The sequence below is a fragment of the Gallinula chloropus genome (genome assembly GCF_964237585.1).
Source record: "Gallinula chloropus genome assembly, chromosome: 13".
Taxonomy (NCBI): Eukaryota; Metazoa; Chordata; class Aves; order Gruiformes; family Rallidae; genus Gallinula; species Gallinula chloropus.
This window is the reverse complement of record NC_140098.1, coordinates 15,430,183-15,445,406: the sequence shown is the minus strand read 5'-3', so window position 1 is coordinate 15,445,406 and position 15,224 is coordinate 15,430,183. Positions and strand designations below refer to the sequence as shown.

At 45.2% G+C, this 15,224-nt stretch overlaps 1 protein-coding gene across 1 annotated transcript in view; it reads right to left on the bottom strand.

Annotated features, from left to right (window-relative positions):
* The window catches only part of ZCCHC14 (zinc finger CCHC-type containing 14), a gene marked incomplete at both ends in the record, with an annotated part of 53,181 nt that extends 38,507 nt beyond the window's left edge, over positions 1-14,674 (bottom strand). Inside the window, one exon of the mRNA XM_084269932.1 lies at positions 14,111-14,674. Coding sequence (XP_084126058.1) covers positions 14,111-14,674 — 564 coding nt within the window. The remainder of the gene's footprint in view (positions 1-14,110) is intronic.
* Between the last annotated feature and the right edge of the window lie 550 nt (positions 14,675-15,224).

Here is a 15,224-nt window from a genome sequence, read left to right as displayed (position 1 = left end):
ACCACAAAAATGCAATAAAATGAACTGAGGAATGCATAAACATCACACCTTCCTCCAGAGTGAGGAGAAGGCAGCAAGGAGATGTGTGTTTCTTTTAAACCCAAGGGGTGTTACTATTGATATTCCACAAGTAACAGTTCAGGGAAGTGTTTCAGTCAGCAGCTATTCACAAATCTAGATTATCTTGGCTAATCTATAAAGCTACTTAAAGCATAATTCTTTTTTAAACAATAGTCACACAGCAGTCAATTGGGGAGATATTGCAGGACCCTTAACCTCTCCACACTGCCGTTCTTAACTTTTTAACAGGAAAACTAGGGAGAAAGAACTCCTGGAAAATACCATTTTTATGTTATGTCACCTCTCCACACCAATGCAGACCCAATTATTTCCACACAGACTGCAAGGAATGAACTCCAATGTGGCAAAACCCTAATTTTCTTGTCTTTCCCATTTAAAAGCCCACTATCATGGCCATATTTCAATGAAAAATTGCACACTAAAAAGCCCAAGCAGAAGGCTGCATCATCAAAACAGACTTCATGGCCTAATAAGTACCTTCAAAAATCACATTTAGTGTCAGAAAACATATTTTCACTGTTACTTAAAACTACAGAAACAAACACAAGCCATTAGAAGAAACAGAGCTGAACAGTGCCCACTTCAGCTGCTGTCCACAAGAGCATTCACAATTATGTAGTAACCCATGAAAACATCTATTGCTTGTAGTACTACATTCAACGCCTGCCTCATAAGCCAGGCAATTACTCTCTTGTTTTCTAGGTAATGAGAAGCAGAAGTGGATGGGCAGTTACATTAGCAGTACTGAACACAAGGCTTTAAGTATCTTAAAGAGGAAAGTGAGCTTTAAAGAGGTAGTTAAGACTAACAAAAGCACTCATACTAACTATGCATTAGTTGAATTTCAATTGCCAACTTTCCAATCCAAGTGAGATCCTGCTTTGGAGAACTGTAATTAGAATTTAAGGTGGATTTTTAGCCTTTCACAAGTCACAGGAGAAAATGCAAGCTATGCTTTATTCATGGTAACTAACACCAGAGCCCGCAGGTAAGGGAAAAGACTCACTCCAATCCCAATTACTTGAGACAGTGCCATGAGTTAGGTCAATTTATGCTTAAAACAGTCTTTTGCTTACTCTGTGGTCAGCTTTACATGTTGCAAATCAAAACTAGGCTTGTTCACCCTGGAGAAGAGAAGAGAAGGCTGCAGGGGGACCTCATTGCAGCCTTCCAGTCTCTGAAGGGAGCAGAGGAACAGGAGGGGAATCCACTTTTTTAAAAGGGTAGATAATGGCAGGACCGGGGGGATGCATTAAAGCTGAAGGAGGGAAGGTTTAATTTAGACACTAGGGGGAAGTTTTTTTACAGAGAGAGTGGTGAGGGGCTGGAACAGGCTGCCCAGAGAGGGGGTGGGTGTGCCCCATCCCTGGGGGTGTTCAAGGCCAGATTGGATGGGGCCCTGGGCAACCTTGTGTAGCTCCAGGCCTGGAGGTTGGTGGCCCTGCCTGTGGCAGGGGGTTGGAGCTCTGTGATCCTTGGGGTCCCTTCCAGCCCAGACCAGTCTGTGATACTATGACATCCCCACCTCTACACAAGTGCCCAGTGTCAGCCCTGTTCGAAGACCAACGGTTAAGGATTTATATGCAGATTAAGGCAGTGGCACAAGTGGAAGACCTGGTGTACCAACAGCCATAAAATGCTTGTATGTGCAGAGAAATGAGTCCAGACAGACAGTTGAGTGTCAAGATGACAGGATTACAAGTATGTGCTTTCCTTTTCAGCACTGTTAGTCTATTTTTGATCAAAACATTAAAATTTCACTTATGTGCCTCTTCAGCACAGCTCTTCACCACCACCAAAAGCTTGATATCAAAGTTCCACAGTAGGAAGACTAGCCATTGAACGTTAGGCTTGGGGGGAGAGTGGGGAATAATCTACATCTCCTTGCCAAAGTCAGTGTTTCCCAAAGCTTATCTCACAGCACCCCTCTCCTGGAGCTCATTAAACTCCCACTCCAGTGGATTGCTGCTGAGAGGAAGTTCCAGCGGACTGAGCAATGTCACTCCATCCTCCCAGCAACGGGAGATCTCAGAACAGCATCTAACAGGGCAAGATAGAAAATTAGATCCAGGCAAGACTGTTATCCTGAAGAACCAGGCTCCAAATATTCAGAACGATCAGCAAACACTTACAGCGCCTGACACTTAATAAGAGCCAGGCCCAGGGCTTCAGAAGAGTCCCCCAACCCCAGAGCCAGGCCCAGGGCTTCAGAAGAGTCCCCGAACCCCAGAGCCAGGCCCAGGGCTCCAGAAGAGTCCCCGAACCCCAGAGCCAGGCCCAGGGCTTCAGAAGAGTCCCCCAACCCCAGAGCCAGGCCCAGGGCTTCAGAAGAGTCCCCGAACCCCAGAGCCAGGCCCAGGGCTCCAGAAGAGTCCCCGAACCCCAGAGCCAGGCCCAGGGCTCCAGAAGAGTCCCCGAACCCCAGAGCCAGGCCCAGGGCTCCAGAAGAGTCCCCGAACCCCAGAGCCAGGCCCAGGGCTCCAGAAGAGTCCCCGAACCCCAGAGCCAGGCCCAGGGCTCCAGAAGAGTCCCCGAACCCCAGAGCCAGGCCCAGGGCTCCAGAAGAGTCCCCGAACCCCAGAGCCAGGCCCAGGGCTCCAGAAGAGTCCCCGAAACCCAGAGCCAGGCCCAGGGCTTCAGAAGAGTCCCCCAACCCCAGAGCCAGGCCCAGGGCTCCAGAAGAGTCCCCCAACCCCAGAGCCAGGCCCAGGGCTTCAGAAGAGTCTGTGAACAAGCAGCCTGTGACAAAATATTGCCTCCTAACTCATATTCCCTTCCCTCCCCTCAAGCATCGCGTGCAGTTTAAAATTTGCATTTTGTTTCTACATAACTCCCAATTCTTTCCATAAAGAATTAATTTTTCTATACTCAGTACTAAGATTAATTTGGCCCATATGTCTTGACTGACTGAGTTCATATACTATCTGATTCTAGTCGCACATCAAAGCAAAACAGTTTCAAATTGGCCTAGAAAAATCACAAAGCTCTGATTAGTTCCAAATGGAGCGCTTTGTTAGGGAGCTGAATGGTGTTAGAACCAATGATTCTGTTAAAGCTTTCATTCCAAAGTTTAAATAATTTTTTCCACTGACTTAAACATACCAATACTGCAAAGGTTTGGATCTGTTTGGGAAAAGGAAAATAATGAAAATATTTTGCAAATCAAAGTTTTATTTCCAAAATAGTAACAGTTTTTCTTGTTCTTTTTTTAAATTTGAGGCCAAAGAAAACAGAGGAACAAAACCCCCAGCAGCTCCAAACCACAGGAGATGCTGTCCTGGGAAGGTCAGGGGAAACACTGGCAAAAGGCTTAATGGTAGATGTCCAGGAAGGACTTGTCCACATTTAACTGTGGAAACTCAATGTCAGGTAAATTCTGGGAGGCATGTTCACAGTGCCTGAGCACTGCTGCAAACAGAGAACAAGGCATTCCCATGAGATGAAGCTTCTGAGAAGTGGTACACAAATTGCTCTGGACCTTTCAGGATCTGTAACATCTCTGAAGCAAGCTGAGATGCCATTAAAGAGTAAGTGTCTGCTGTTCAAGAACTGTTAAAGGCTGTTTTCCCAAGCAGTGACAGGCCACAGGGAAGGTGGATAAACTGGCATCACAGAAGCCAGAAATGTTCAGGCTCTGTATCATAACAAACCACAGGAGTGGAGTTCTGTGAATGCAGAAACATTCACAAATCTCTCAAGGTCTAAGAGGACACAGCATCACAGATCTGAGCAGAAGACCTTGGGTTTTTCAACTGAAATTGAGAATAACAGCAGAAACTGATGAGACAGAGACTAATAGCAAGCCCAGAGAGCTAAGGCAATAGAAGTGTTCTTTACTGTACCTAATCTTACCCTTAACACAGCATTTTGTAGAGGGCCAGGGAGAAGGAAACCTCTCTATAGCACCTGCACATAGTTTCCTTAGAGTATTTGTAAACTTTTTTACTATCAAAGTGGAAAATGGCCCGTAGGCTCATTCAGCAACTCTAGAAGATGCACCGCTCAAGTGCACAAGAGATTCTTCAGCTACTTTTATTCAACTCTAGCATTGCATCTACCCCCTCCACAGAAAAGCATCTGGCTCACAGATGAACTTCTGATTCTGCACATTAAAACCTAGCTTGTCTCCTGGATTTCAAGTAAAAGCAGCAGATATAACTGAAAGAAAATGCACTGCTACCTCATGCCCAGCTGAGGTTCAGGCCTCATTCTCCACTGGAATAAAGACATTCTCAAAGCTGCTATCAGCTATCAAAAAGCACATCCTGCCCATCAAGAAGGGTCACAGAATGCCACCCCGAAGCCTTCCACCCCAGGAGTTAACTGGGAAGAGAAAATTGCTTTGCCCCAGAGGCTGAGGACAAATCAAGGTGTCAGAAGCCATTGCTAGGATTTTAGCCATTAGCACACTTTTCCCTTCCCATTTGCCAACAAGCAGCCACATTGGCAGCAGAGAGCAGTGATTTTCTCCTGAGCATCAGAGATCAGGTCTAGATCATCTTTGGGCAGTGAAAAAATTCTTCTAGAAGGCTCTCCAAACCCCTTGATCCAACAAAAAAGCAGACAGAAAACAAAAAATTAAGATAAAATAGTAATAAATAATCAACACAACAAATCACCAGGTGCAGTTACTTCAACAGGTGGTGTTTCTCTTCTAGCTGCTGCTACCTGAATCAGCTCTGCTGCTATCCAAGCCAGTGGAAGTCAATATGGAAAATGGTAAAGCTGCAAAGCCAGGCTCTGTGACTGTGAGCTTTGCTCCCCAGGGACAATGCCTGACATTTAATATAGCAAAGCCTTTCAGAAAAATAACAGGACTGATAGTCAAACTTAATGTGGTAAGAATTTTACCCAAACAGCAATTATATGTTCCTTTTAAAAATAACTAAACATAACACAGAAAATACATGGTTTAATAGCAAAGTATTTGCTGACTTAGTTTGAACTGGAGCCAATACTAACAAATCAGCATAGCTCACTACCTAAAGAGTAACATGGCATATAATTTAAGGAAACAATGATATAGGATCCAAGGGAATAAAATACTGATTTCTATACCTAGTTAGGTATGAAATTTAGGTCATGTATTACACAGGAAAAGTGAAGAAAATAAAAGCATTGAGTCAGTCAAGTGAGATACAAGGCGGCTGCCCAGAGCCACATGGACACGTTCTCCCATTGATCAGGTTTTTTTTCCACAGGATATTCAGTTTTCCAGAAGTGGCCCATGATAGTCCCATGGATAAAAGCTTCTGTCAACAGTTCCTTTGGAGGTCTCCATTAAAAAAAGGGTTTTCATAACCAAACTGCCCCTCAGTGCCTGAGGCTGATGCAGAGAGCGTGTAAGAGTGCACTCAGGAATTGGAGTAGTGAAGTCCCTTCACCCCTGCCAGTTTCATATTAGTGAGTATTAACAGCAGCTTATTTTGAGGTTAACACCAAGGTCTTTAACACACTGCAATCCAGTCTGCAAAAATGCTGCAGCAGAAGCTTGGTGGCAAGGATACAGCCCTTGCCTGCTCAGGGAGATAAGCTGCTGTTTCCTAACACAGGTACATAACTTGGGTTCCCAGATCATTTGGGGGGAAAAACCTAATGCACTGGTAACACTTAGATGCCAGTCTACTGAGGCAGGGGATGTTCCTGCTTCAGACCTGGCCTACTGAACAAAAAGCAATCAATGCAAGAACCTAAAACCTACAGACTCAAAATCTACAGAGACTGCAAAACCCAGAGGAGTAAGGCTGACAAGACATCTTCCTCTTAGTAAGTTATTAGTCCGTCCAGGTGCTTGTGAAACCGTTGCCTCAGGCACCAGTTCTTCATTTACTTACACAGGGGAATGAATGCCTGACTGTTCTCCCACTACAGGAACAAAATTGAAAATTACTCCTTTTGAAGATCTGGACTCTTCCACTAGGTTGTTTAAGGAAGACTCAAACACAGCCAACTTTTCACATGCATAACAAAGGCCTCAACACTGCTCAACACTTACCTGTGCTGATTTCCTTTGTTCAGACTGGGACATGAACACAACTGAGAGCATTTTGTTCCAAAACCAGGGCCTACCAGAAAAAGATGGTAAGCACCAGGTGCAACCAAGTCTGGTGTTTCTCAGCAGCCACAAAGGTCCCACACCTATTCTCATGGGAAGTTGGTAAAAAAGCTATCCATCTTTAAACACAAAGGGTGAAGAGGCAATTCATAGCCAAATGAGATAATAGATCAGATGCTTTTGTCCTGTGAGACTTAATAGCTCTGGAATGAAATGAGGCATGCAGTACTTAAATAGGATGGGACAGTCACACCTGCTACAAGGCTCCATTATAAATTCAGTAGAGCAGATGGACCAAAAAAGTCTGGGCCGTATTTTACAGACCAAGTCATTTCCACTACAAGTCCTTTGCTTAAAGAATCATGAATACTTCGTTAATACTAGGAACATAAACCTACCCTACAGTAACTGGATCTTAATTACACAGTGCTGCATGTTTGCCATTGAGGACAAACAGCCAAAGAACATCTGAATACACCTGGCAACTCCAGTTTGTGCAGGGATGTGCATTCACCCTGTAAGCCAAGCAAGTGAAGATGTGAGTATCTCCTTCTCTGGAGAGATTCCAGACCCATCTGGATGCCGACCTGTGTGACGTGTCCTAAGGACCCTGCTTTGTCATGGGGTTGGACCCCATGAGCTCTGGAGGTCCCTTCCAACCCCTACGATTCTGTGAGTCTGTAACTCTTTGCTATCAGCTAGCACGGTGTTCTCTGCCATCACTACAGCCTCCATCAGCTCACCACACGAGCTGGCCAAACAGTCAGAGCACGGAGGATTTCCCACCAAGACAGACTGAGTTGAGTTTGAACTCTAAAAGGAAAACTCTCTACAGAAGGCAACAGAAAACAAACCAGTATTAAAACATTAAGCTACAAAAAACCAGCCCGTTTCCTCTACCTGATGTTGCGTGATTTGTTGTAGCTTACTGGGCAGACTGCAAGTGCAACCAGTTAACTCCCACTGTGCTAATTCAAGGCACTTCAATTCTAGACTCCTGATGCATCAGGCATATTTCAAAAAAAGACAACTACCAATAAAGTTTTTTTTTGTTTTGAAGGAAAAATAAAGATATCAATTCTGAATTTTAAAACCCAGTATTTTAAAACAGCTAAAAAGAAATATCGAGACAGATAATTGCTTATAAACTGACCTTGGAAGAGGTCCTACTGCTCTACATCCCAGCACTGATGTACAAGTACATCCCTGCTCCTTCACCTGAAGGCTATGCAAAGGTACAAGCACAGCTATCAGGAGGGAAGACCACACTGAACTCCCCAAGAGAATTCCAAGTGTAGCACAACCCTATCTGCTATACAAGCCTTTAGCCCTTAATGACATCTGCCTTTAAAATATTATGTTGACTTTAGAGCTATGTACTTACGTTGCCAGCATATGGGTGGGGAAATTTCCCCCATGGGACCAGTACAGACATCTGGGAGGTAAAAGGATGGTCAAACAAGCAATTCTAAACTCTGTTGAACTATAATCCAAGCAGTGATAGCATAAACCTTTCCCTGGTAGAAAGGTGCATTGCCACTCCAGTCTCTTTTGCAAGAGTTTACAAATTAACAAGGTTGGCAGAAGTCACCAATTCACTGAATTGTATTTCTCCCTCCTTCTCCTCAATTAACAGCTTGAATGTAATAAAGCTACTTAACAGTGGGGGAAAAGTAAGACACTGGAAAAGAACTCATAACATGCAAGAAATAGGTTCACTTTCGCTATTATCATCATGATTAAGATCCTACTCTGAGGTAACTGATCTCATTATTTCTGGATCACTATTTACAAAGTCCTCATGACCAGGATACCTGTCAGAGCACCTGTTAAAAGTTCATCCCTGACAATGCTTATTATTGGATATTCATACCAACAGGACCAAAGGAAAAACTCTGGTTTAGCATGAGATGAGAGCAAGGGATTTACAACAAGGAATTTGTAATGTTTGCTCATTACACAGCCCATGCAGAGAAATACAGGTCTGGAATATCAACATCTCCCTGCTAGATTTAATACCAATTCAAATCTAAATAGGGAACAACTTCAATTCAACTTCCTCCAATTCTTTTGCCAAAGAGTAAAGTCAAACTCTAGTTTAAGTGTGACAATGGTTCCCATTTCAACAGAGGAATTGGATCTAGCATTTTTGCAAGGTTTTGTCTATTCACAGAAACTTTTATCTGTATTTTTGGGAATAACATTCCTATGCTTGTGTTTTTTTAGTAGAACAAGCATTACTAGAGACACTGCTGCATTTGAATACAGCAGACAACTACACATATCCTTTTACCAGCACATGGTTACGAGGAAAGCATCACATGTACTGAAGCCCATGGAAGAATCAGAGCTCTACCCTGGTAGAAAGAAGCAGTGCTGTGCCTAATATCCAGCTAAAAGATGGCAGGATCTCAGTCTTGGCAATTCAATGATTTAAAAAAACCCCCAACACACTAAACCAAATGGTTAAATACTTTCAAACAAGGATGCTGTTCAGTACCTTTGAAGTTAGACACTGGCATGCTTGTTAGGTGTGGTTAACTACCGCTGGCTCTGCTTTTCCATGCATGATCTGCATAGAGTTTGTACACTGACTCAATTAAAACAGTCTGAAGTCTGGTACAGTTCAAAGTGTCCAGCACCTTACACAGTCATTCTTACTCCAGAAAAGATGAGGCTACTTCCACATTACTTAACTGACACCTAATGGTTACAAGGTAATTAGTAGCAAAGAGTAAATTAAAACAGTCAAGTGGAACACACCCTTAAAACAAAAACTTTATTCAGCCTGTGCAAAAAAAAAGTGGGAAAACAGTTCATGGAAAAAACATCATCATTAGAGCTCAACACAAACTTTTTTTGGCTGCTCTGCCCCTGATGTTTGGATGTACAGGCCATGTCCCAACCTGGTTTAGGTTCTTAAATTCAGAGTTCATCACATAACATACAACTAGGCAAAATGAATTAGTGGTAATTAACAGTGTGACTCCATGAGACCACTGTCTTCCAAGGATTCCTTTCTGTGCTGAGCTCATTTCTGAAAATACAGCAAGTTTAAGACTGAACCATTTTATCAGAATCATAAAAGCTTCCAAACACGAATATCATTGAGAAGTGAGCCAGAACTGGAAGTCTCCCATTTCTTAACTGGAACATCAGTGTGTAATCCATGCTGCCTCTAGTACCCAGAACACTGAAAGGACACGCAAAGCTTGGCACATGGCACCAGCTGGAAACTCCAAGACCTGCCCCTGCAGCTCCTGAGTTTCATGTGGTTTTGAAAATGAGATCATTTCTGAGGTATCAGTGAGCAAACACCTCTAATCCTAGCCAGCAACAGCAATTAATGTGGTGATCTAGTACAGCTATGAAAAACCTTCAGTGCATTAGCAGGCTAAAAATTAGGCTTTTCACAATTCTGTCCCTACAAAGCTAGCATAAAAGCCATAAAGGCAGCTGACAGATCACTTAATAGCAAGATTGCTTACTCTGTGAGGACTTAAGGACTCTGTTTCAATCCAACAAGTACTGTTTTTTTCCAGCTCATCATCCCACAGATGAAATAGAAATCTCTGAATCTCTATGGAGTACGTGACTTCAATCACCTGTAGCAAATGGCATAGAAAGGTGAAGGTATTTGAAACAGGCCCTCAGAACACCAGCTCTACACACTCCCAATACATAGTCTACAGTTATTTCTATGTTTTACATGAGCCTGAGGAATTAGCACGAGTGAAAAATAGCATCTTATGCTATAAACTTGAAATAGCCATCAGTGCAGTATTTGGAAGCTGACTAGGTAAGAGCCCTTGCTCCCATTCACAAGACATCAACCTGAAACAGCCACATAACTACAGTGTCCCTGGCTCTTATTTCCTTCCAGCAGTAAACAAACTGTAGTCAGATTGGCTATTTATGATCCCAGTCGTGTAGCTGAAGCCCCCACCACATCATGTCACTTACTGCACTGAAGGGTTCTTGTTGGTCAGCTAGTAGAGCAGGCACTAAGGACCCAAAGCATTATCTTCCTTTCCTGCTTTTACAGAATGTCCTCAATGACCACTCCAATGAATTCCAAGAAATACAAAGTGACAGAGATTCATAGTCATTTCTCCTCTAGCTTTGGATGTTGCATCTTCAGTGTTACTAACACATGTTGACTTCTTGACAGATGAAGGTTAGCCAAGGCAGAGGTTTGTATTCCTGTACCTAGAGGAGTTCCAGTATCCAAGTAGGTCCTGGTACATCATTATCTACAAGCCTAAGGGCTTCTGAGGAGACAGCATCACTACAGTGATTAGCTATATCATCTATAGCTAATAAAAGATGTTCAGTGTTCCAAGTTGCACATGATAGAACTCTGAATGGATGGTTCACAATGTTGGGAGATGGTTTTGAAATCCTTCTCCCTGGGTCAGTGGCAATTTGCCTATCAAAGCACCCAGACTGTAAAGCACAGCAGCAGCAATTTGGCTACTGGTTTACATGTGCCCTGATGCTTCCAGCTCTCCAAGGGAGCAGCAGTTTGCAGCTGAGCACTATACATCAGCACAGAAATGAGCCTTTGGGTGCTTGGCTGGAAAACCATCCCATCTCCATTGTGGCAAAGGCATAAAAGGCAGCTGAACGGGTAACTTAAGGTGCAAAACCAGCCAGAAAACTCAGTTGCATCATCTCCAGTTGAAAATAAGCCCACTAAAGTTAATCCCAGGAACAGAAGTTTCTAAAGACCTTATTTCTCCAGATACATTCCTGGGCTTCATGTGGAGACAATTCAGGCTGTTCTGGTTTTTAAAAACTATACAACCACCTTAGATTTTATCCCTACAACTAGAAAGTTTGAAGAAATCACAACTGAAGGCCTGGAAGCGTTGGCACCATTCAAAACAGGAAGAAAATGCAGACCAAAGGACAGACGGTATTATCTTTATAGACTAAAGCAATAGTCTGCTGTAGCCAGGGCAATGTTGTCCCTACTCAGGGCAAGGAAACTTTATGTTCATTTCAAACTATCAAGTAGAAACCATGTATCTAATAATTACTGACCTACTTACAAGCCAGACACAGCCACCTTTTCCTGTAAAGATAAGATTCATATAATCCTAGAATCATCTCAAAGAACACAAATTAAAGCAAACTGATATTGGCAGCTGTTTTAAAGCCTCCTTGTAGACAGCAACTGCACCAGACAGTAAGAGATAACAGGAAAAAGCTGTGGTCTGCATCAACAATCAGCTTTAACGTCTCCACCTACCCCAAAGCAACTTGAAGAATAGGGAAACGTTTACAGTAATCAACTGCATCAGCCTCTTCACTATTATACACAATTTACTTTAAAGAGATTTTGCTGTACGATGTGAAAGCAACAGGAGATGGAAAGAGGAATGCAAGCTCCAATCCTCTTGGGGGTGGGGGGAATAAACCTGTATCTAGCATCAAGTTGGGTGGTAATTTAACAGGACTGACTCAACAGAAGCAGCACGATTCCATTTGTTTCTGCAGAGGGAACAAAGAACGCTGTTCAAGTCCTCTGTTGCATCTCTCTGAATAAACAAGTTAAATGGAAAACATCAGGGACTGTAACAGACCCCTAGTTACCCAGACAAACAGGTAGTCACACAAGTGTTAGTCCCTATTCCCACACTCAGCACAAGGGAAACGCTGAAGGGTAACCAGCCCGGTTCACAAAGAGCTCCCTATTTGCATGTCAACACATCCCTGCCACTCCAGCGCCCAAGAGTTTCTCAGGACCTCAGATGGTGACCACTTCTCCAGCTCATTTTCTAAGGAGGAGCTCAAAGAGGTTTGTGCTTGAGAATGTAGGAGCAGCATTCATGCAATTCAAGACCGCGGTGCTGACTTCAAGTACCAGCTTAGCATGGCTCAAGCTGTAGTAAAGCAGCAAGAGCGCTGAGAAAGTGCTGGCTCTGAGGAAGAAATCCTCCTCCAACTCTGAAGAGGACGAAGAACTCGGGACTCTTGGCAGGCAGCAGCCCAACTCAGCTCACTTTCTCTTGACATCTGCATTATTATTTTTTTTCTAGGTGATGTTACAACACAAGTATTGTCACAACATCACTTGGTAACATCACAAGATCTAAGTCCACAGCGCTGGAATTTATTTGTGCATATTTAAACAGGGCTGAAGGGAGAAAGACATTGTTTTTTCCACTTGCTTCATCCAACTCCTGCTTCGAGCCAACTGCTTACTCTAAAAGTAGCAAAATTACCCAGCTTTCAACCTTAAAAAAAGGAAATCTGCATCAGTTGAAACAAAATGCATATTGAAGAGACTGGGAAAGCAAAGGCACCTTTTTTATTCCCTCCCAACTATTCTGTACTTACAGACCAGCATTCCTGAACATCAATTTTGTTTAAAAAGTAAGTATTTTTAAGAGACAATCCATCACTGAGCCCAGAGTTTAAAAAGAAAGAAAAAATGAAGCAACTGTCCTGCATGCCTTATTGCTGACACAAAAAATGGTAGGATGGATTCTCCATCTTAGATTGACATAAATAGTGAGGGAGTTTTTTCAGCTCCATAAATCCAGGGCTATTTGTGAAGCTTTGAAAGCATGCTTTAAAAAATAAAAATATAAATCTTCCTGCCTGAGTAATTTTATCTTTTTTTGCTCACTTTATTTGGGGGAAAAAAACCCCAAACTTGTCTGTGATTTACAGTAATCCCCCTTTCAAATGAAGGGTCCACACATCTTTTGAATATGGGAAGTTGGAAGCAGTGATGTATCTGAAAAGAAGCTTTTGCTGGTTTTAATTGAACCTTTCTGCATTCTGTGTGAAATAGTCTATTTATTCCATTTAAACTTTGATGCAAAAAAACAGAGAGGCATTTCCATAGCTTGAACAAAATGTCAGGAACAAGCACTGCTTAAAGGCACAGGAAGGGAAGGATCAGGAGGAATAGGAAGTTTAATGCCACTCATCTAAATTTTACAATCCAAACAGCGTTATTCAAAGAAGCACAAAATTGGAAGGAAATTTGTATTCAGGGGAAGACTGAGCAGAGATTCCTGTCTGGGTCTGAAATTCAACGCTCAACTGAATGGAATCTGTACCGAGCCCTCAGAAAGAGCTTTATTTAGGATACGACTCCAATATAGGGATTTTTATAGCCTTAAGGTATGCACCATCCTTCCCAACAGAAGGGTAACATTTGCTGACAGAGTTCTACATCCTCAAAGGCTACAGCCCTTTAACCAATCTCAGCTCCCACTTAGGTGGTAACTTCAACTTTAAAGCAGGTTAAATTCAGTCAGAGAGACAAGTTTGACTCCCTAATTTGTAGGAGGCTAAGAGCACTTAAGCAGTGAGTAACATGTCTAATTACTAACACCACTTCTTAAAACGTTACAGTCTAGCTTAATTGCTGGCAATTGAATGAACGAACTGCAAGTTAATGACGGTGAACCACTGACACCAAGATCGATACCCCAGAGATTCAGGGCCACAGGCCGCCACAACATTCCTTTTGTTATCAGCAACTCGAAAGATGTTTGCCATCACATCCCAACGAAACCCAAACTCACCACGGATGCCTTTGCCACTGGACAGCTACTCCCACAGCTGATCCTCCTTTCCAACTTGTTCCAGGCAAACTTTTAAGCAGCTGCTTGTTCCTGAATCTGGAGATATCACGTTTGTTCCCCCCAACTAAATCACTGGTTTTCCACGCAGCTGGCAGGACTGACCCTCAGCAGATGCACTGCCAGAAGCAATCATTTCAGGTTTATACTGCTGCCTGTTGATCAGCTTGTGAACCCCCTCCTCATTTCAATGTCATGAGTCCATGAAAACTCAAAACACCCCCTCCTTTCACCCCCCCATCTGACCATCCCCAACTAGGCAAATGAACTGTAATGCCCCTACTAAAAGACAGGTTTAAAATCACTGCTGAAGACACAACCCAGTGCCCTGCAGCAGTGCCATCAGGGTGTGGAAAAGCCAGATACCCACCTTATGGCAGCCAGGATAGGTTGCCATGGTGTTGAGGGTAGAGGTGCTGGGATTCTTGCTGGTGCTGGCCATGATGTTCTGGATCTGGGTGAGCTCTTGCCTCAGCACCTGTTTCTGGTGGAAGCTGAAAGCGGGGTGGTTGGATGCCATCGTGAAGAGCAACAGGAACTCATCCCCTGTGCGGCCCTCGTTGAGTTGTAACCCATAGTTGTTGATGACCGAATCGATGTGGGTGAGGGTACGGAAGAGGACCCCGGCCGCCTCTCGGTGGGCAGATCCGAGCAGGGCGAGGGAAACCAAAAGTTTGCTGCGTACCACCTCGTCCGTCAGGTTGGTGAGGCTCCCCAGGTCGGCGGGGTTGTTGGCCTTGATTTCGGAGTCGCGCAGGGAGTGGTAGTCCTTGCGGGCCAGGTCCTCCAGGCAGGCGCCCAGAAAGCGCAGCTCCAGCGGGATGCAGAGGTCCAGGAGGCCGCAGAGGAACTCCACACGCTGCGGGGAGGGCAGCTCGGAGAACCAGCGGTACACGCCGTCCCGCTGCAGCCGCGGGCACCGCTTCTCCACCATGGTGCTTCGCCTACCCCCGGCCCGGAGGGCGCACGCCCTGCTGGGGGCAGCGGCGGAGAGGGCGGGCGGCAGCGCCCCGAGGGGGGCCCGCAAGGCCGGCGCCCCGACACCCCCCGAGCGGCCCCCCCCGCGCTCCCGCCCCCCCGGCAAACCCGCCCCCCGGGGGCCCGGCGGCGAGGAGCGCGGGGGGCAGCCCCCGGCGGCGGGCAGGGCCGGGCCGGGCCCCCCCCGAGGGCGGCCGTCGGCGGCGCCGGGGGAGCAGGCCCGAGCGCTGAGGCGCGGCCTGGCCGCGGGGTCCCCGCCCGGCAGGGCCCGGCGGCCCCGAGCAGGCCTACTGCGCTCCCGCGTCCTTCCCTCACGGGGCGGCTCCTTCTCCTAGCCGGCCGCCGGCCGCCTCCATCCTCAGCGCAAAGCCCGTCCCGCCGCCCTGGGCCCCGCCGCCGGAGCCGCCCCGCCGCCACAACCGCGGGAAATAATCCCTCGCTGGAAGGCAGCGAGCAGGCGGAGGGGGACGGGGCCGCGCGCGCGCACACACACCGCCGGTTGGCGG